At 43.3% G+C, this 22,769-nt stretch overlaps 1 protein-coding gene across 3 annotated transcripts in view; it reads left to right on the plus strand.

Moving 5' to 3' along the window:
- The window catches only part of PID1 (phosphotyrosine interaction domain containing 1), a 162,404-nt gene that overhangs the window by 70,550 nt on the left and 69,085 nt on the right, over positions 1–22,769 (plus strand). For 2 of the 3 annotated variants that reach the window (XM_081141892.1, XM_081141893.1), the window contains exon 2: positions 12,933–13,079. The exons of the other annotated variant lie outside the window; for it this stretch is intronic. In XM_081141892.1, coding sequence (XP_080998018.1) covers positions 12,933–13,079 — 147 coding nt within the window. The remainder of the gene's footprint in view (positions 1–12,932; positions 13,080–22,769) is intronic. 3 annotated transcript variants of the gene reach the window in all.

Raw genomic sequence — 22,769 nt, forward strand, 5'->3', positions numbered from 1 at the left:
TAGCATCATGTTCTGATTAATTATTGCTGTATAGCAAGTCACCTCCAAAATTAGCTATATAACACAACTACAGCCATTATTTAGCTCACGAATCTGCAATTTAGATAGGGCTCTGTGGGGTTGGCTGAGGCAGCTCCACTGAGGTTGAAGGATCCACTTCAAGATGGCTTATTTCTATGTCTAGCAAGTGGGTGCTGGTTGCCAGCTGGAAGCTGAGCTGGGTTGTCCTGTTTCTTCTCCACATGCACCTCTCCTTGGGGCTGCTTGAGCTTCCTTGCAACATGGTGGCTGGATTCCAACATTAGTGTTGCAAGAGACAGCAGCTGGAAGCTACTAGTTTCTTAAAGGTTGAATTAGGAGGGACCTAGACCCTTTCTTTTGAGGTGAGGGGTGTCAAAAATCTGTAGCCATCTTTAATCTACCACAGACCAGATTGGACTACTTACCTTTGTCTCTATAAGCTGTTCACTTTAATTTCCTTTGACATTTTCTTAAGGTATTTCTTTACCTTAATTGTCCACACCCACGATCACTTCCTTTTTTTTCTATATGCATTTCCAATAGGGACAAAAATTGATTCTTGAAGGGGGGGGCAAATAATCTTAGAATTACAATGGGAATAGCTATATCACAGAACATAAACATATACACCACATATGTGTGGTATTAAAATTTCATGGGGCTGGGGGAGGTAGTTAGGGGAAAAAAAGTCCAAAAATGCTCCTTGGGGGCAGTAATGTAAAAAATTTGAAGAAACACTGCTTTAGTTTCAGCTCAGATCTGTTATCTTCTCTTCCATAAAGCAGGTCCCAACTCAATCCCAGCAAACTTAATTGTTTACTTTTTACATAATTGTAGCTATTTTATTTGTATATCTGCAATTTTTTAAGCTGGTTGTAGGTTGCCTCTTTCTTACTTGACTGAGCTTCTTGGGTGCATACACCATGACCTATAACTAAATGCCTGTAGTAGTTACTTAGTGAAATGAATTTAAATGGACTAAGGGGGAAATAAGTTTTATCTTAGTTTTGGTGTTTTTCCAGAAATAGACACTGGGATGAGTTTTTAAGTGCAAGTAGCCTTTTGGAATGGGCAGGAAATGCTGGTGAGGAGCAGGGAAGGGGGAGAGGGAAGGAGACGAAGCCAACAGAGGTGGTGCTATCAAGCTAGCTGCCCGTGAGTGGAACCTAATCCTGCAGGGAAATTCTCAGAAATGTAAAAAAGTGAAACCAACATCAAACCAAAAAAATTAAAATTAAAAAAAATAATAAAGCTCCACAACTCACAGTTAAGCCTCTTGTAGGACCGAGGCGCTGGGGAATTTTGACTGTCACCCTTTATCATTCATTGATTGAGGCCACCCAGGGGTGTTCATCTGCTGCATTTGGCTTCTGTGTCTTTGGAAAGAGCCCCAGACAGAGAGAAGCAGGTACTGATGGTGGAAGTTATTGGGGGCCCAGGAGTGGAGAGGCCTGAGGACTTAGGGCAGGGCACCCAAAGCATCGGCTGTAGGCGTCCTTAGAACATTGTGACTAAAGTGGTCAGAAGAAAGGTGATGAATGGTCTTTGTCTGAAATGGAGAAAACTCTTATTTTCTTAATGTCACTCTCCCGGACATTGATGTTCAGCTCCGTGGAGACAGGAACCGTGCCTGTCAACACCGTATACCCAGCAGAGTCCCTGACTCAGTAACTAACAGGATTAATGAATAAATGGTGAATAAACCAGCACTAGGACTTGAGATGTGTCTTTTCTTGTGCTCAAAGTCAAGGTCAGAGCATGTTAAGACACAGCTGGTAATGAAACCTGACAAGTGTCAGGGGCTATTTTCCTTCAAGAACTCTTAGAAAACAAACAAACTAACCACAAGGTAGTTTGTTCCTGCTGGTGGCCCGGGCTGCTTATTGAACCATTGACATTTTTGTGGCTGAATAGCCTAGAGTCAGATTCAGGTCCGCTGAACTCAGACGGGTCCAGGCCAGGTCCTGCCCACATACTTTGGTGTCTACTCCTGAGGCATTTAACATTTTCCTGGGTTAAGGGGCAGCGAAAACAAGCCCTGTTGACTGCAGTAGCCAGTGAAATATCTGTGCATATGGAGAGTCCACATGGTGAGAACCTCTTTTTTCTGTTTGGGCTGAATTGCCCCCCAAGTATGTTGAAATCCTAACCCCCAGGGTCTCAGAATATGATCTTGTTTAGAAATAGGGTCTTTGTAGAGGTAACTGGGTTAAAATGAGGTCATTAGGGTGAGACCTAATCCAATCTGGTGTCCTTACAGAAGAGGGACACTTGGACTGAGAGAGGCATACGCAGAGGAGAGCGGATGTGAAGATACACAGAAAGCTGTGTGCCTGGAATGCTACAGCCATGAGCCAAGGAACGCCAAGGGTTGCCAGCAGACACCCAAAGCTAGAAGGGGCAAGGAAACCTTCTCCCCTAGGGCTGTCACAGAGAGCGTGGCTCTGCTGACACCTTGACTTTGGACTTCTAGACGCCAGAACCATTAGCCAATACATTTCCAATACCAATACCCAGTTTTTGGTGCTTCGTATAGCGGCCCTAGGAAGGTAGTTCACTTCCTTTTCTGCTTTTATTTTTGACACAGACTTTCCCAAATGGTTGTCCCCTCCCTCTCTTCCTGCTCCTTTTGCTTGCTTGCGTCTGCTGCATTGATGAATAGTCGACATCTACCTGCGGGTTCCCTTAGGTGTGGAAGGACATTCCATTCTTAAACCACTGGCGGTGGACAGAGAAGTCCTTCTATAGATGCTTGACTGTTACTATAAAGGGAGTCACCCTCATTGAAATGGCCCGCCACCCCCGCCAGGACCCGGGGGAGGGAGCCTCTGCTGCTGCTGCAGTTGGGTGAGGCTCACGCGGGAGGTGGCCTATACCTCCTGCATGGGGCTTCTGGTGGCGCTGAGGGCACAGAGCCTTTCCTTTCCAGGGACATGTGTGTGGCTTCAGTGAACCCAAGCGAGGCGACCAGTCCTGGTCTCTGTACCTGAGAGTTGTCAGCATCCTCCAAATGAGCCTGGATGTTTGTCTGGTTGTGGACTTGGCCCAGAGCTCGTTGGTTGCTGAGGTGATTTTCAGGAAGAGGAGCAGTTAGTTGATTCTAGCTTGTAGCGATATGTAGTCAAGGGCTGGAAAGGAGTGAGGTCAGATAAGGACAGTGTGACCCAGGTGTGTGTTTACTTTGAAGCCATTGATTTTTAATTCCAGTAATGTTGTTTTTCTTCACTCCCTTAATCATTTGTTTATTCATTAAACATTCACTTAGTGATTACTCCCTGTCAGGGATACAAAGAAGAGACAGCATATAAACAGTACATTCAGGTGTTCTAGGTGGTATGAAAATACTGGTTATTGTTCAAAGTACAGTTCAGGCATAAAGCAGGCAGAGGTGGGAGGTGAGGAGTCTCAGAAAAATCTCGATAGGTGTGATCATAACTGAGAGGAACTTCAATAAAATATTAGCATTGCTATCTCCCTCAATGTGGACCACTCTCCCCCACCCCCACCACACACACACTCTCTCTCTTTATAAACCTCATAAAGGTTTCGTGTATAGCAAATGAATTCCGAGGCCTCTGTGGATGGCTTTGCGGCACAGCACTCTCTGCTGAGCCCTGATCAAAGTGGACTCTGGCCTGCCACAGCTCTAGCATGTCACCTTTCTGAGCAGTTGAAGCCTAGGGACAGAATTATTTTTAGCTTCCTTCCAACCTGCTAAGATAATGTTCAGTCCTGTATCAACGAAAACATATTTCTGCAGAGGAATTTTGTATAGCAAAAATGAAGTGAAAATAAAAGCAGATATGCGTGGATGTAAATATATGTGTGTTTATAACATGTATCTGCTATGTCCTAATGAGCTGGATCTACACTGACACCAGAGAGCCCAGAATTTCAAACTGGAACATGAAGATCCCCTGAGGGCTAAACTTTGGGACTGAATGCAGGCCCTCAGGGGAATGTAAGAAAGAACCTTTGGAATCTTAAACTCATAACGTTGTGGTTCTTGTTGAAATTTTACATGGTTTTGTCTGACCTTTTTTCATTCTTTTAGAAGTGTGTTTATGCTGTTTATTTTTTTATTCTCTGCTCCATGCCCTCATGTGTTGTTTGGCTACACAAAACATTAAGAGAAAAACAATTCATTATGAGGAGACAAAGCCATTAACAGAACTAGACTCAGAAATTACTCAGATATGAAATTGAAAGTAATTTTGATTAATATATTCAAAAAGTGGGAAAAGTGGAGTGTGTGCGTGAACATATGGGGAATTTCAGCAAAGAAATGGAAACTGTCAGAAAGAATCAAATGAAAATGCCAGGGAAAGAACAGCAAGGACAGGACAGAGTAGCACAGAGGAAGCCTTTAATGAGCTCATCAACGGACTAAATGCAAGCAAAGGAAGAATACATGAACTTGAAGACAGACCATTGTATTGATTGTGTGGGTTTTTTGTTATATTTCATTGGTGTCTCCTCTGAAATTTATTGTTTGGTTTCTTCTGCTCAGTCTGGGTTTCACTTATTCTTTCATTTTGTTTTAAAAATATATATATAAAGTTGAAGCTGATTTTGTTGAATAGAGAATTTTCTACTATTGGCATTTGTGCTATAAAATTTCCCGTAAGTAGTGTTTTAGCAGCATGTCATTTTTGACATCTGCATTTTCATTTTCATTCAGTTCAAAATACTACTTTACTTTTTGATTAATTCTTTCACCCATGGGCTATTTAAAAGCTTGTTACTTAGTTTCCATATGTTTGGAAATTTTACAGAGATTTTTCTGTTATTTCATTGTATAATTTGATTACTAAATTTACTGAGGTGTTTTTTTTTGTTGTGTTTTTTTCCCCCCCAGTATGGTTGAGAATTTGGTCTATCTTGGTAAATGTTTTTACACTTGAATTCTGTTGTTTTTGGGTGGAGTGGTCTATAAATGCCATTTTTGTCAAGTTGGTTTGTGGTGGTATTCAAACCTTCTGTACCCTTGCTGATGTTCCGTCTACTCATTCTATCAATTTTCGAGAGAGTAGTATTGAAATCTCCAATAATATCTGTAGTTTTTGTGTATTTTTCCCTGTGATCTATTAGTTTTTATTTGCTTTTTTATTTTGGAGTGACTTTCTTATAGGCAGCATGGAGTTGGGTCTTGTTTACAACAAATATTCTATCAGTTTTTCATTAGTGGTATTTTAAATACCTCTCAGATTGATTTTATAGATTATAAATCCATCATCTTATTATTTTATTCTATTTGTCTCATCTGTTTTTGTGTGTGTATGTGTTTACTTTTATCTCTATCTCTGCCTTCTATTTTATGATTCCATTGAATCTTTGTTAGTATGCATTATTCTTTGGTTGATTATTTTAGTCATTGCTTTATGGTTTATAGTATGCATAGTATACACCTTTAACTTATCACAATATATCTTCAAATGATATTAAACCATGACATATGTACTGTCAGATCCTTACAATAGTATACTTTCATTTCACCTTTTCTGACCTTTGTACTAGTGTTACAGTATATCTTATTTATATATATGCTAAAATTCCTACCATGTTGTTATCACTTTTAATAATTAAAAAAAAAATAGTTAGCTTTCAATGAATTTTAAATATTAATCTTCATTCCCTTGTGTGGATCCATTTTTTAAATTGATTTTTAGAGGGAGAGAAGAAGGGAAAGAGAGGGAGGGGGGAGAGAGAAACATGAACTTTTTGTTCTACTTATTTATGCATTCATTGGTTGCTTCTTGTATGTGCCCTGACCGGGGATTGAACCCGCAACCTTGGTGTATCGGGACGATACTCTAACCAACTGAGCTACCTGACCAGGGCCTGGACCCATCTTTTCATGTTTTCTTTCTGCCTGATTGACCTTCTTCAACATTTGTTACAGGAAAGGTCTGCTGGTCATGAATTGTTTTAAGTTTCTTATGTCTGGAAAGTCTTTATTTCACTTTTATTCTATATCCAGAATCCTGGGTACAGAATTCAAGGTTCACATTTTAAATTTTTTTTTTTACTGTTTTGAAGGTGTTCTACTGTCTTTCCACTTGCATTATTTCAATGATAAATCAGCAATCGATCATCTTCATCTTTGTTCCTTTTATTATATTATGGAACTTGATTATGATGTGTCTCGGTGTATTCTTCTTCATATTTCTTGTGCTTAGGACTTGTTGAGATTTTTGTAAATGTGAGTTTACAATATTTTCAGATTTGGAAAAATTCTAGCCATTATTTCCTCAAATGTTTTTTCTGTTTCTCCCTAATTTTCCTCTGGGATTCCAGTTACACATATACAAGGATATTTAAAGTTGTTCCTTAGCTCACTGATAAATTTTCCCCCCTCTTTTCTCTCTGTTTAATTTTGAATAATCCCTATTGTTTTTGTCTTCAAGTTTACTGTTCTTTTTGCTGTAATGAAATCTGTTATTAATCATACCTAATGTGCTTTTCATACCTGACAGTGTAATTTTTATTTTTAGAAATTAGATTTGGATCTTTTTACATCGTAAATATTTCAACTTATATTTTGGAATATATGAAATACAGTTTTAATGCCATTGCCTGATAATTATAACATCTGTGTCAGTTCTGGGTAGGTTTTGATTAATTTATTCATCTTTTCATTATAGGTTCTATTTTCCTGCTTATTTGCATGTCCAGGGATTTTTGATTAGCTGCAAGGCATTTGACTTTCATCTTGTTGGTTGCTGGATATTTTTGTATTCCTATAACTATTCTTCAACTTTGATCCTTTTGGATCTTTTTTTAAAGAATTGCAGGTTGAACCAGGGTGCACTTATCCCAGTGCTAAATATTCCCCACCGCTGAGAGTAGATCATCTTGAGTACTCAACCCAGTGCCCTATGATTCATGAGTTTTTCCACTCTGGCTGGTAGGAACAGGCAATATTACTGGCTCTGTGTGAACCAGCGCTTTAATTTCTAATCTTTCCGCTGGCTAGTTTCCTTTCATGCATACTGTGATTAATACTCAGCTGAATACTTAAGGAGACCCTCTGCAGATTTCCAAAGTTCTCTCTGTGTGTGGATTTCTTCTCCTTTTGGTGTTCCCAGCCTTTCATCTCTGTCTCCTTAGCTCTGGGACTCTGCTGGGTCCTTTCTGTATTTCTCCTCTCTGCACTGCAGCCTGGACGCTCTTTCAAGGTCAAAAACTGTACAGTTGTGCACTTTCATTTGTCTCATCTTTCGGGGATCACTGCCTTTCATCGCCTGATACCCAGTGTCTCACAAACTGTTGTTTCATAATTTTTCCCAGTTTATTTGGTGGTTATAAATGTGAATGTCAGTTTGGTTCCCCCCACCCTGTCTCAATTGAAAGTGGAGGTCAAAAATATTGATCTTTAGCAATTTAACTATATGCAGTGCAACAAGGTACACCACCAGGGGCATGTGGGAATACCTTACACAGAGGAGAATAGATTTCTAATCTCTGGCCCATATTATGTGTGGAATGACAGACAGACATGTTGGCCTTTTTATATTAATACTTCTCTACGTACTCACACTCTTTTAGCTGAATTTTCATAATTTAAATATCGGTGTGACTTTGCGTGGTGAGTATACAGTGCACTACGCAGTTGATGTGTTATAGAGTTGTACACTTGAAACCTGTAGGGTTTTATTAACCAGTCACCCCAGTAAATTCAGTAAAAATGAAATAAATATTGGGGTGAATTAATTCAGCTGTGTGGAACTTTCTTTTTCATGAGTGGGTGAAATTTTTGCCCTGATCTCTTAGCATTTGTCATTTTACATCAGGGCTGCAATTCGAATACCTGCAAAGGTCATACAAGTAGTGTAGAGGAGTGAAGTTGGTTTTGCGTGAAATGGCTATAAAAATAGTCACTTGTATTTAGTATAGGAAAGTATAGAAAAGAATGGTGACAGTTGGGGAAAGAGAGACCCTGGTGAATTGCAGAGGAAAATAAATAAATGAGACCAATTGCATGACCAGCTGCAGCTAATTGTTGCCAAGAGTGAAAGTTGCTTTTGCAGATCTTTTGATCTATTGACAGAGGTGGAAATGCAAATTTTAATTATATATACCCCGATATTTGAATACTTTTCAAATTTAAGCACTCTGCGAATCAAATGAAACATTTACAGGCCAAATGTGACTTTGAGTGGAGGGCTTGTAATCTGTATTTTATAATAGTTTAACTGTCAACATATAGAAACATTGTTTGGAAGATGACAGAAAAAAATTAAATTAGGAATATAGGGAGTGTGTGTGTATTTCAGATCAGGAACAAAAATAAATGTCTATATATACACACACACGCTCACTCCCCTGAGGGAGCCTTTCACAAGCCTCGAGGGTGTTTTGCATGCTCTGTGGGCATGGAGCTATTTTGTGACCCTCCCACATAATCTCTTGAGAAAATCTGTGATATTCAGAAGAAATGCTTCCATAATTGAAACTGCATGAATAAGTATGGGTGTGTGAACATGAGTATTTTCAGTTAGTTTAATAATAGCTATCACTTTAATAGATATAGACAGTCTTTTAAACTTGAAAGTGTCTGAATTTAAGCTTTAAAATTAAGCTGGAACTTTTTAAATAAGTCAATTACTAGGATAATTTGCAGCCATCAGGCAAATGCTGAGTTGGTATAGATATTTCTTTTCTTGGAATACCAGACCAACATGAACTGCATTAAAAAATTTATTCATCCATGTTTTTGCAAATGTAAATATTTCATTCTTTTTTATGGCTAAGTAATATTCCATTGTGTTTCCACTCCTCCTACCAGTCTCGATATGGCTTCTTCTGTATATCCTTAGTCACAGGGCTTCTGTTCAGCTAGATTTCAGGCAGTTCTCAGTGACAGTTATTCTGTAGTTTTGTTGTATTTTTGATGTGGTCATGGGTGGAGGTGAGCACAGCATTTACCTATGCCACCATCTTGACTGGAAGCCCCTCTTTTATTCAGTCTTACTGTTCATTTAATAGAAAAATATATTTTGTACTTTTATTTTGTGTGTGTGTGAAAACGCTAGAATAACCATTTAAAAGGAGAAATCTAAGAATTTATATAAAAAATGAGAAGTGAGAAATCTTACTAAAGGTTACTCTTACTAATTGTGAAGAGTATCACAATTATTGCTTGTCTCATGTGTGGGGCGTGAATATACCTTTTAAAAAAGTAAGTGCTGCCTGGCCAGGTGTGGCTCAGCGGTTGAGCATCGACCTAGGATCCAGGCGATCGGGGTTCGATTCCCAGTCAGGGCACATGCCTGAGTTGCAGGCTCGATCAATGACTGTCTCATCATTGATGTTTCTATCTCTTTCTCTCCTTTCTTCTCTCTGAAATCAATAAAGATATATTTAAAAATAAAATAAAAAGTAAGTGCTATAAAATGTGAAAGTACAACTGAGTGAATTCTTACATAACCCCCAAAGTAATAAACTGAAGTGTGATTATGAACAAATGCTGAAGCCCTACTGGTTTTCATACACTTGTACAAATTAGCAGTTGTGTGGGGAACTGAAATTTTCCATTAATATGATTCACCCACTTGTTCCTTGTTGTTCTCTTAAAGAGAACATTCGCAATATTGTTGAAGTGTGATTAGGGCATTACCGACTCAGTAATTTGCAAGTTAAAACTGACCATTGTAGCCAGCCTTGAAAATGCAACCAGGGATTAAAACCTTAATGCCTTCCCTGTCAGTGAGGATAGTGGCCCCGTTATCTTAGGGAAAGAGGAAGCAGCATTTGCCTTCCAAAGATGCTTTGTATTTTGGATGCAGAATCAATACAAAGGTGGGATCCACCGGATTTGAATTGGTAAAATATGTAAATCCTTGCCTGCTGAAGTGTCAGAGATTAGTGTCTGAATAGGAGCAGGATGAGCCACCTGTAAAATTATACAGGGCACGGCCATTACCCCTCCGCATAATGGGGCTTGATTTAGAGGCTCTATTTTGAGATCTCACATGAAGCACCAAGCTCAGAAAGCTGAGCTTTGTTTAATTTGTCTGGGGCAGTGCCCTAATTTTCTACAACACCATTCACTTCCCTTCTTTAAGAACGAATAACACATCTTCTGTATGGAACTCTGTGCATCTTTCATTTGGGAGCAGCAGCTTTTCCAAGCTTCTCTGTTGGATTCCTCTTCTATGGCCTTTTTAGTAATTCTACTGGATTATGATATTTTAATGTTGCATTGTCTTCATCGCACTTGTTTGTCCATGCAGAGAACAAGCGATAGCATTTTCGATGTGACATAACACAGCATTTTAAAGTTGACAGATGAGGAAACTGAGGCCCAGAAAGCCCAAGGCCATGCAGTTATGACAGGGCTGGTTATAGTTCTGGGTCTTTGTTACCCTGCAGGAGAGCTTGCCACCAAGTTGGGTGTCATTGCAGGGACACAATGTGGCTGTCCCTTGAGACTTAGAATTTGTTTTATTTTGGCTGAATCACAGGCACAAATAACCTGGGGACCACCATTCCCTCTTTAGATTATGATTTGGTGCTTAATCATTAAGGCTCAGCCTATTCAAATAACGAAGTACAGGAGTTGCTCTTTTTAAAGATACTGTTGCTTTTCATTTTTGCAGTTGAACATCTATGAAGTCTTTCTAAAATTTTCAGTGGCTCTATTTTATTTTCACAGATGACTTTTTATTAAAAAAGTAACTTGTATTGGTGAGATGCCTTTAGTGGCAAGGATTGGACATCTCACTCAAGCTCGCTTAAGGCGTAAAAGGGGATGTACTGGTTCCTATTCTCGGCGAGACCATGGCTGACCTGAGTTAGATGCAGCTGGACCCAGGGCTTGGAAACCTCAAGTCTGTGGCGCTCCACTTCTCTGCTGTCCTTGTCTGTGTGTGGTCCCATTCTCGGGCTGACCTTGGCGTATAGGAAGGTCAGCAGCAGCTTCAAAATCATACCATCCTATATGCCCACCTCTCAGAAGAGCGTGTTCAGCCAGTCTTGAGTTTCCTCTGAATCAAGGCCTTTGACTTGGGACATGTAGGCTCAGAAGGTCAGCCCGTGTCACATGTTCTTTCCCAGTGTCAGGGGACAGGGAATGTGACCAACAGCCTCATCCCACCAAAAAGCATAAAGTAGCGGAGAAGTTTCCCCAAGGAAAGGGGCAGAAGAAATGTTCTTACAGCTATCATACTTCTACTACCCGAAAAATCTACATGAGCAACTCAAGTTAAAATTACATAAAAGTGTTAATTTTCTCTAAAGACATGTATTATGTAGACTCAACGATTCATCAGATAATTCACATGTTATTTCACCCCTTACCTCTGTCCTTTACAGTGTGTAAAAAGGACAGGACCTTTAAAGAAAAAAACATTTTTTTAAAAAGAAATCATTTTCTTGATTTCACTTTTAAATACTATCTTACCCTCTCTATGGAGCTTTTCTAACAAACTTGTCACAAAGATGTGCAGTTGTCACTTGGTTCTACAGTCCCACCCACTGTGAACAATCCTTTGACGCAAGCCTGACACTTTTATTTCTGACCCAGTGGTGCCTACTCAGTGTCCGGCCACAGTAGGTCTTCAGCAAAGGCATGTGGAGCGTTGGCAAGCGGGGCATGGCGCGAACCTGCCCAGCAGGAGGCGCCAGGGCTCTGAAGAGCTGAGTGCTGAGGTTTCACAACTCATAGTGTTGAAGTTGGAATTTGAACTCCATTATCTTCCTGTCCCCAATTTAGGGTTTTTAAAATGTTTATTTCTTTTACCTGGCTCTCCAGCCAAATAATTAAGGGGACCATGGGTGTGTCAGTCTGGAACTTTCAGTCTCTCTGTGTGCTCAGTGACTGAACCAAGAGTGAAGACACTGGGTTTCACAGCAGCGACAAGAAGACAGTCTCAGAACTTCTGGGCAGTGTGGTTGCCCAACCCTTTGGGAATAGAGTCACTCCTAGTGCCATCTTCAGGAACTTCCTGGGTAGAAGAAGTAGCTTGTTCAGAGTTTCCAAGGCATGTGTGTCTTTGGCTTATTCTCAGAAAGTAAGGGGGACACTGTGGCTGGATCTGAGCAAGTGAGAGTGTGAGGAATGGGACATGAAGTCAGAGGAGCAGCTGGTCCCTGAGTGGGCTCGAAGGCCAACGTAAGGACTTGGAATTTTTCTGAGAAGACGGAAAGACATGGGAGAGTTTTAAGCAGAAGGATGACACATCGTGACTGGATTTTAGAAGGTTCCCTCTGGCTACTGTGTGGCAATTCTTTGCCCAGGGGCAAGGCTGGAAGCGGCAGGACCGGTTTGGAAGCTGCTAGACCAAACAAAGATGGGGCCTGGACTGGGCGTTGAGATAGCAGTGATGACACATGCATGGATTCTGCACATATTTCAGAACTAGTGCCTTTAGGCGTGGCCCATAGAATGGGTATTTCCTTAGACTCTGGCCCGAGATAGCAGCTAAAGCGGTTCATGGGGAAACAGTGGATTTCCCGGAGTTCGCAGCCCAGGCGGAGAACGGGGGCGGCAGAGTCAGCAGCCTTGGGTTCTTCTGCGTCGTTTTCTCCCTTTTCCGTTCTCTCGAAACTGTCCTCAGAATTGCTCCTCGGTCATCTTCTTTCTAACCCCTTCCCTTCTTTGGTTAAAGCCAGCAGGGGTTACATCCCTAGGATTGCCTCTGTGTAAGCCCCGTGGAGGGCCCGCTCGGAACAGGCCGTGGGTGACTGCCCCCCGCGTGCTCTCAGGACGTCTGCCCGGGGGCTGGCCGTCCCCAGTTCACATCAGCAGCGTCCCGACAGGTTTTCCCTCCATTTTACTAAGAATCTCTTGGCTCCTCTATAACGACCAAGGTCATGAAACAGAGATTTGCTGTTGGGTTTTATGTACAGTTGCACCACGTACTGTTGCAAGCGATTTAACTGCGGTTGGCTTTCTCCCTGCTTTTCAGCACTTTCAGACCATGCTGAAGTCTAAACTGAATGTCCTAACACTGAAAAAGGAACCTCTCCCTGCTGTCATCTTCCACGAGCCCGAGGCCATCGAGCTGTGCACCACCACGCCCCTGATGAAGAGCAGGACTCACGGCGGCTGCAAGGTAGGTGGCCGTGGCCCGCAGAGGCCCTCGCGTGGGACAGATGTAAGGACGTGTGGCCTTAAGACACTTGTTCCGTAAGGGTAACGTTTGAAAAGAATGAAAATGCGAAGCGGCTGACCGAAGAAGGCCGTTGAGCGATGGTCTTACGCATTCGTACCCCGCTTTGTCTTCCGAATGATACGGTATTCTTCATAATTTGGGGGTAACATTCAAGACGTACTTCGAGGAATGTAAATGGAGCCGTGTTCTCGCCATACTTTTTATAGCCCTGGGGGACTTCGGGAGAAAGTTCTGTCCGTAATGATCATTTCTTTTTGTGTGTTTGCTGTCTGAATAAAACATATTTTAACAAGAAAAAAAAAAATAACAGGTTTCTCAACACTTGTAGTCTATGAGGCCTTTGGGGGGTAGTTTTGCATTTTTTTGTTTTGCTTCAGCTCTCAAAATTTATACTGATATCCGTGCCCGAGAACGCATTAACTACGCTTTTTGTTGATATAAACTGTGATGCCGACATGGAAAGAAAACTGGAAATGGAATGTGTAACTCGGTGCGCTTTTGGATTCGTTCATACATGACCTTTTTCACATGAGTTGATGAATATAGGCGTCGAGGCAGCAAAGAAAATATTTTACACGTATTTTGTCATCAGAAACTTGCTTTGGTTTTGAGGGGCAGGAAAATGCCCGTTTCTGGGTTTCTTTGGTAACCTTGGAGATGCAGGCCTCTGTACTGCCTTCCGGGTCAGGGACGCGAAGGTTCGTTGCTCTTTCTTGTCGGAGTGTCCTGTCCCTTCCAGGCTCGTGCATAGCTGTGGTCACCTCGGAGGTACAGCAGCCCCGAGTGAGGTGCACAGAACCTCACACGCGTCCATTCATTCCGCAAGTACTCAGGGGGGGTCCCCGTCTGCCCAGCCCTGGGGCCGTGTGCGCAGCGCCAGCATCTCCATGGTTGGAAGAGGCCGGGGGGGGGGGGGGGGGGGAATACAGCAGACAGGCATCGGCCGGGGAGAAAGCCGGGCTGACCACATCGCGGAGGAATCCTTTAGGCAGAAGGAAGGGGCGCTGACCCTCGGAGTGGAAATGGTCCTGCGTGTTTCAGAAGGGGGAGCAGGGGCCAGGCAGCTGGGAGCTTGGGAAGGTTGCAGCGAGTGCGGGGCGGGTGGGCTTCGGCTAGAAAGGGCCTCGTCGCCACGGCGAGGAGTTGCTCTTCTAGTTACTGTGAGGAACCGTCAGAGGGGCTTAGGCAAGCGAGTTATGAGGCCATTTCAAAAAGCCACTTGATTTTATTCATATTATTTTTCTTAAATTCTACTTTTCAGTGACAGCTTCTGTTCCATATTATTCTGTATTGATTTCAGGCATACAGCATAGTGGTTAGATAACCATATACTTACAGCGTTCCCCCGATATTTCCAGTGCCCCCCTGTGTGTGTGTGTGTGTGTGTACATTTATATAAATACTTACAGACATACACACGCGCTCTGGGAGAGAAATTCGGTGGGAGAGTGAAGCCGTCATTTTTCGGAGACGGAGTACACGGTTCAAGCTCCACGCTGTCATTTTATTTCCTGCGCACCGCCTCGGGTCATGTGCGTTTATTTTACCTCTAACAGGATGTTGAAAACAATCAAAGCGGATCCGAGGAGCAGGCCGCCCGAGCGCGAGGGTGCCTGGCCTCGCTGCGGGGCCGGCGGAGGGGAAATGGCCGTGACCCCGCTGGGCGCAGAGGGGCCGCCTTCAAGGTGGGCACCTCCCCGCGGCGGGAGGAGGCCCCGAGCGCCCCGTCCCCAGACGCCTTGCCGAGGAGACTCGGGCGGAGATGGCTGCAAGCCTGCAATCGGGGAGCCGGGCCGGCGCCTCTCGACTTTCCGTCCGGCTTTAGCATGTGATTCGAAGGGAGAAAACCTCAGTGTGTCACGGTTCAAACTGTACTGTCATTCACTTTTACATTTAAATTTAACTGTAAACGCACTGGGGTTACAGCTCTTAATTCTCAAGGACGGTGTCACATTCCTGTTCCGAGTCATATTCTTTTGTTAAAAATAATGAATAAAAGGTCAGATTTCGAACCTCGGCATTTCTGTTTAATTCTCCAGGCCTCGCCCAGTGTGTTCCGAGCATCCCGGGAACAAAGGGCAGTGTCTGCTCCGGTCCCTGCGCACAACTTAGCTCGCGGAGCGCCAGCTGCGAGAGGCTCTCTCGGGCTCGCCCTGCCCGGGACAGGAGGGTGGCGGGCCGGGCCCAGGGCGGGGTGACACACGGGCCCCCAGAGTGACATGGGCCGTTCTTTCACCTGACGGCACAGCGCCAGCTTTGGGGAAGGGAGAGGGCAGGGGAAGCAGAGGAAAGGGGGGTTGAAATGGGTCATGGTGAGCACCGCCCAGGCCCCGGCCTCCCTCAGGTTCCCCAGCTCCCTCTGATCTGTATTCTCCCCGGGTCCTGATGGCATCGCCCAGCCAGGCCATTCATGTTGCGGGCAGCTGGGGCTTTGTGTGTCTTTCTCTGCGGCTGCCACTTTTTTCCCCCTGCAGAGTGGAGTTCTTTAACTGTGCAGCTCACTGCATCCCAGTAGGGTGCTCCCACCAGAGCCCTAGCTGGAGCCGTTCGCCGTATCAGTTGCTGTGTCTGATTTTGCAGGGACAGCAATGGCTGGTCATCCCTGCCTCCTCCTGCCCAGCACCGTGCAGTCCTAGGCGGCTTCAGCGTGTTAGCAAACACGTACTAATGGTCACTGAAAACCTACTCTGTACATGGGATTGTGGAGAAATCAAAGTAGGTGTTGTGGGTAATGCAGCTTATAGCCAAGTAGAAGCAACAGGTGAGTGCGCCTCCCAAAATCACCCGGGCTTTGGAGACTCGTGTGTGTGTGTGTGTGTGTGTGTGTGTGTGTGTATCAGAAACCCCTGGGGACAGGTTTCTGGACCTTCTTTCCAGGCACTTGGCTTAGTAATAGGAACAAGAGCCTGCACTTAAAAACCGACTGAATTTACATGAAGTGGTACCTGGACCCTGCTTTGAACTTAAGAGCTTGAAGCACATAAAGTGACATGAGTACACGCCCTGTTAGGTGGGAGCTGGGTGGGGAATGGTATGTGGGGCTGGCTGGCACTTGTAGGGTTAGGACGGGTTTACCACTCAGCCCACCAGGGGGCTGATGTCTCAACAAGGGCCTTAGGGCCTCAGCTCAGCTGGGATGGTGCTCTGGTCCCCAAACCTCGCCTCCTCTTGAATGAGGCACTGGCTTGGCATCCTGAGAAGCCTGGCGAAGGCCCTGCTGCCCTCCTCCTATTTGTAAGGGTAGAAACCATGGAACAGTCTAGTATCCAAGAAGGACTTCGTGATTGTTAAACCATAGCAATTTTTATATTACTGTTTTTGAGATTCTTTGCAATCAGGAGTGACAGTAGCAGTCCCTTAGCTCTCAGAGAGGATGTGGTTGGTTTACGGTTTCATGGGGTGGAGAAGAGAAGTTTCGGAGCTGAAGGCTTGGCAGGCAACCCTCAGATCCTACCGTTTCATGCCTGTGCCAAGTGGCCAGCTCAGAAGTGAATTCCAGAAATCCCACTTATAATAAGAGCTCCTGATTTGAATTTAAATTAAGGTTGAGAATTAGTATCACGTGTATCTATTTTCTACACTTATATCCTTGTGTTTATTTGATCAGTTATGTATTTAATTAGAAATATAGTCATGTTTTCTCATGTTAGCCAAAGCCTCAGTTTTTCACCTGTTCACAGAAGGGGGAAACATGAATTATCTCATGTTTTCATGCTCCTCAAATGCATCTTTGTAGCCTTGGTGTAGGTCATTTGGGGCGTTGCATGAATCAATTATACCAACTCTACATACGGTTTCCCTGCAAAATAAGTTTCTGATTTTGATATCAAGACAGAATACGTGTTATATATTTATATAATAATATATAAAGTAAGATTCAGGCCCATGGTCTTTATTGGTTATTTTCCTCTAAGTGCAGAGTAGAAGGTACTTAATTCTCATTTATTTTCTCTTCACTATTTCTCAGACTTCCCTGTAAACATCAAAGCACATCGCCTCTGCTCGCCTCCCAAATACAGGGAAGAAACAGTTGATATGAGCTAACATCTGCTGTTTAAGAGATAAGCTTTTAGGTTTCTGTTCTTTGTCGATTTAGAAATTTGCTGACTTTCTCCCCCCACCCTTTCTTCTTTCATTCCTAATTTTCTTTTTTCATGTCTTTCTTCACCCGCAGGAATGTGTGCTACACCCTCAGCATGTTCAGGTGTTGATGGGAGCACAAAGATAATGGGTTTGGGTGCTTTGGGTTGAAATAACAGAAAACCTAACTTGAATTGACTTAAATCATTGAAATGTATTTGCTTTCAAATCTGCAAATCCAACAGAAGGGACAAGGGAAAGAGATGCTAGAGAGATAACAAAAGAGTGTCCCCTGCTTAGAAGATCGGCTTCGTGACCTGGAGGGAGACAAGGCCACCCTGTAGCAAGGGCCATGGCAGGAAGGGACGTGCAGTGTCCTCAGGTTGCTGAGCATGGGGCACCCTTTCCCGCAGCGCTGGAGCCCAGCCCGCTCCCCTGAACACTCGTGGAGGGTGTTCCTGCCCAGATGAGACGAGCCTCGGTGCGAGGACAGGCCACTCTCCCTGGGGTCCGTGCCAGGCCGTCATGAATACAGGTCGGGTGCCACGTTTAGGCTCTGGAGGGTGCGCTCATGGGCTGGAGAAATCCTGAGCCCTCCCTTTCAGGCCTTTCATCCCAGGTTTCTAATGTGGCAGCCGTTACTCAAGGCAAGGACAGACAGAGAAGCATGACTTCAGAAGAGGTATTGAGGTCACGCTGGCAAAATTTGAGATGTCTGTGGGCCCACCAGTGGGCAGCACCCTAGGGGCGCCTCTGCTGCGTGAATTTGGAGCCTCACAGATGTCTGGGATGGGCCACGAGGAGAGGAAGGTGGGAGACAGGCACACACACAAGCTCGCACACATAAATATGCGCCCACCTCTCATGTTTAAGGACAGAGAAGGAAGACTCACGGAAAAGGGGCAGTGTGAAAACCAGGAGAAGGCCCTCCTCTCCACCAGGCACAGAAACTGTCCCAGCCTGTCCCCCTCTTCACCCCGCTCACAGTGCTCACTCCCCTGACCATCCTGTTCCAGTCTCCAAGCTGGTCCAGCAGAGAGAAAGGATATAACTTCAGGGACAGCGGAAAGACTGTAGCAATAACCCGAGGATTATTGTTTTGGGATTGGTCTTTGTATGTATGCTCGACATACAGACGACTTACGCTACTGCAGCGGTGCCTGGCATGGAAGGGTGCCTTGTTTGTGGTTGTAATCACACTCCTTGGCCACGGATCCTAATGTATGACTTTGAATTCCATGCTTTGGCCTTCCTTCCCATGGAGAGCCATGGCGGCTTCAGCAACGTTCTTTATTCTTCATAAGCTCGCTTTTGTTATTTGATGACTAAGAATCTTTCATACTGGGAGTGTCTTCATTTCCTCTGATGGAAGTGTCTAGAATATAGATGATTATTCTGCCTGAATGCGTGTTGAGTGGGAGCGCCAGCTTCTTTAGAGGGCCACTCTTTCCCATGATTGATGGGTAGTAGAGCTGTTTTCCCCATTGAGGGATTATCTGGCGATCCCTGATGATTCTTTCAAACTATGTATTTCTTAGTGCCCCACACAGTGTGAAGGCTGAGGCTGAAAATGGTCAGTTTTCCTCTAGGGAACCAGACTTGGCATTGAAGCTTGAGCTTTGGACTAATGTCAAAGACGCTATCTCCCTGTATCTCCAAATTTGTGATGTCACTGCCTCCTGAGTCTACTTCTCGCCTTTAAAAACTCTTGGGAGATCAGCAAAGATTTATTAGTGAAAACTGAGAAGACAATCTAAATGTCTAAAATGGATCCAATATTTTTGCTCCATAATACTATGGAAAACGTGCAGTCATTAAAAATTCTGCTGTAGAAATTATACCACTGTGGAAAATGTTCATAATATATAAAATGAATGAAAAGTAGGTTGAAAATGTTATTATTGTAAAATAAATTTTTGTAAAATAAAATAGAACTTATTACATATATGCAAACATTCATAAGAGAATGCTCACACTAAAATATGAACAGAAATGATATATAGATAGTAGGATTATGGATAAAACTTTTAATTTTCTTATTTTTTTGTATTTCCTAAATTTTCATCAATGAACAAACACTACTTTTGTAATTAGTTTTTAAAGTAATTATTAAAGAAAAATATTTCCTTTGGATAGAAGTTTGCCTGGAAAGATATCTGTAAGAAACGCCATTCTAAATGGAACATTTTGGAAAACATTTTGTTTGGCTAGAGTACATGTTCAAGAAGTAAAAATTGTGGTCTTTGTATGTCTAAAAATTTCTTAATCCTACCCTCATTTTTTGGGGAAGTTTGGCCTGGCATAGAAAGATAGACTGGAAGTAATTTCTACTTAAAGTCGTGAAGACACTGCCTGTTGACTTCTGTGTCTTCTGTGTCTGGTGTGAATCTACCTCCTGAATTCATCCAGTTGGAACATCGCAGGTCTTTTTCATTTGAAAACTTTTATTTCTTGGTATGTTAGGAAACCTTAAGTAAAATTCCTACATTCCCTCCAATTTTGGAACCACTTGAGAAATAAGAAACATGATGCAGATGGATTAGATAAAATTACCAGTTTTATAAAACTTGCGTTGGAGGATGTGGCTTAGGTGTGTGGACTCACTGGGTTTTCTAAAGCTTTCAAGTCATTCTGACTGTTTCTCCTTCTATTCATTTTGTCCTTTTGTGGTTATGACTTAAAAATGACCATTATGGCCCTGGCCTGTGTGGCTCAGTTGGCTGGAGTGTCGTCCTGTGCACGGAAAACTGGCAGGTTCGATTCCCGCTCGGGGCACATACTCTGGTTGTGGGTTTGATCCTAGGTCGAGGCATGTGTGGGAGGCAGCCAATCGATGTTTCTCTCTCAGATTGATCTTTCTGTCTTTCTCCCTTCCTCTCTCTAAAATCAGTGAAAAACATGTCCTTGGGTGAGCATTAAACAAAAACAAAAAACCTTTACAATCCAGTTAAGTGGGGCTTAGAGAAGAGATAAATATTTAAGGTCAACTTGCCATCTTTATCCAGAAATCGTCTCTGAACTGTCAAACCCTCTCTAAATTGCTAACTTTAGCTGTTTGAACTTTCCTTGTTTTAAATCTCTATCTAAGATGGAAACAGCGATCCTAACTTACCTTCCCGTATAGAGCGATATTTATAGGACACTCTGAACTTTTTGCAAGAGCAGAGCCCTATAAATAAAACACTGTTGTTTTTCAAATATAGCTCCCCTTGGTTTGAATGGAAAGGTCAATGAACTATAGACAAAAATGGTAGCAAATGAGGTATGGATGTTAAAGCGGCAATAAATAACCCAGATCATAAAAAGGTCATAAGCATTTTTCTTCAATATAAACAGCTATTCTTATTACATCTCTGAGTATTTCAACTCCCGACTACCCAGTGAGTAAATTTTAAAGAAATCCCTGTGACAACAGGTGCAGCTGTGTGCTGACTGTTCATTTCTTTATTTTTATTGAAAATATTATACATTCATTTCTTGGCAAGAAAAATGATGTCTGGGCTTCTGTGCGTCCTGAGTTCTCTAAACGAGACATTAGTCAGATTGGCATTTATGAGTCACCAGCCATCTCCATCAGCCAAATCCAGGGATCATAAAATAATGACTGGGGAAGTAATGGGCACAAATGAAGTTTATTATCCCGGGGAACAGGAAAGCTACCTCGTGAGCTAACGACCCTACTGAAATTATTTTCGTCCGTCCACACTGAAGGATTAATCCATTCTCTTTCGATCTTATGGTTGTGGCGCTGAGGAGCAGCGCTAGGACTCTCCCACGTTGTCACATAGCAGGCCTCTCACGGGCCAGGCAGGAGGAGCTGTGTGTCACAGTAAAGGCGTTTTGCTGCGGGTCCTTTCGCGGGCTGGTTCTCAGCAGAGAGCTCGCAGGTCTGCTCTGAGCCCAGCACTCTGACGGATAAAGTCCCCTCTCTGTCGCCCCTGTGCTCTCTCTCCTGCCAGAGGTTGCCCGAGGTCCTTTCCCTATGGCCCCTCCTTGCGCTCATCCAGCGGGGCCTGGGCCTGCTGGGGCGGGGGGTGACAGGGAACTCAAGGGCCCTCCATGTGAATCTGCAACACAGGCGGATCTTTCTCTTGATGATAAAATGGAACCTTTCCTGTAGCAAAAACCTGGTTTGCTCAACAGAATCTTGATTTCATTTCTGCTTCTTAACAAGGGTTGCCTCTTGGGAAAGAGGGAAGCGCGGGGAGGGTGCTAACTGGAGTTCTTCTGAGAAAAAGAGCCAAGGAAGGGAATTTGGAGACCCGTTAGGACAAAAAAATTACTTTATTCGTTCATGGTCACTAAAAGCCCCTGCTAGTGACATTATACACCTTTTCTTTTCAAATTACACGTTCTTTTAAAGTAAACATTCACTACTGATAACTATAAATTTATAAATATAAAGTTTAAACCTGTGTCCTGAATATATAAATATTTTAAATGTATAGAATGTAAATGTTAGAAGAACGAAAGAAATCTGAAATAAATGGTATCGTATGTATAGATTGTTAATTGTGACGGCTTCGTATTAGCAGTGGTGTAGGCAAGGCTCTGTAATAATAGTGGATGTAAAATCAGATTTGAAGGAACTTTGATAATTTCAGTGTTGTTTAGTTGACCCTCTCAGAGCCGATGGGATCATTAGTTTTCACCCCAGAATGAGGTAGAAGAGATCACGTGCCAGGAGAAAATATATCAGCTCCACCATGTCCTTGTTGTCTGTTTGTGTGACAGTCTTCTTATCATCTTAGATCTGTCATTTATTTGCAAGACTCTCAGCTGGGTTTTGTTGGAACCAGATTATGTGACCCCTAAATCCACGGAGACGGGCTAACAGGAAGCGTCGTGCCCTGAGCAGTCGTGTGAGCTCCCACTCTTCGGAGACTTCTAGTTCTGTAGGTGACACTGATCATCGGGCACATGGCTGAGGGTGTCTGTCTGTATATTAAGCACAAGTAATGCTGAATTTATTTATTTGAAGATAAAAGTAACTGTAAATAGACGTTCTAATGCATTCTTTCCTTACCCTGGGGACTGTCTTGCATACCTCCTGGCATGTGCATAGTGTACTTTGGAGACAAAGGACCTGGAGAACTGTGCTAAAGACGTTGAGGCTGCTTCTTGGCCTTGCAGAAGAGCGTGCCAAGGTCATTCACGGATGTGCGCTGTGGTTTCAAGAGGAGAAATTGATGGGCCGGTGTCAGATGCTTAGATCTAGGCCACATTCCTCGCTTGGACCCCAGACAGTAGAGAAAACCTAGACCCGTTAGGCTGAGTGATATTCTTAACAAACGGATGGAAAATCAAAGCTACCATTCAGCTTTCTTCACGTCTGGACCGATCCTCCAGTGACACTGCTCCTTCTACTAGATCATGGGAGAGACAAGGGAAGAAGCCACAGTCACTCGTGTGGATGTTAAAGACGTCAAAACTAAGTGCAGCTCCCTAGTTTTGGCCGAGCACTGAGGTTTATTAACAACCAGCAGCCAGTTGTTCTAGCCACGATGGTTCGTTAGCCAGGGCAACCTCCACGTTTGTAGATCAAGATTT

The sequence above is a fragment of the Miniopterus schreibersii genome (genome assembly GCF_964146895.1).
Source record: "Miniopterus schreibersii genome assembly, chromosome: 7".
NCBI classification, from domain to species: Eukaryota; Metazoa; Chordata; class Mammalia; order Chiroptera; family Miniopteridae; genus Miniopterus; species Miniopterus schreibersii.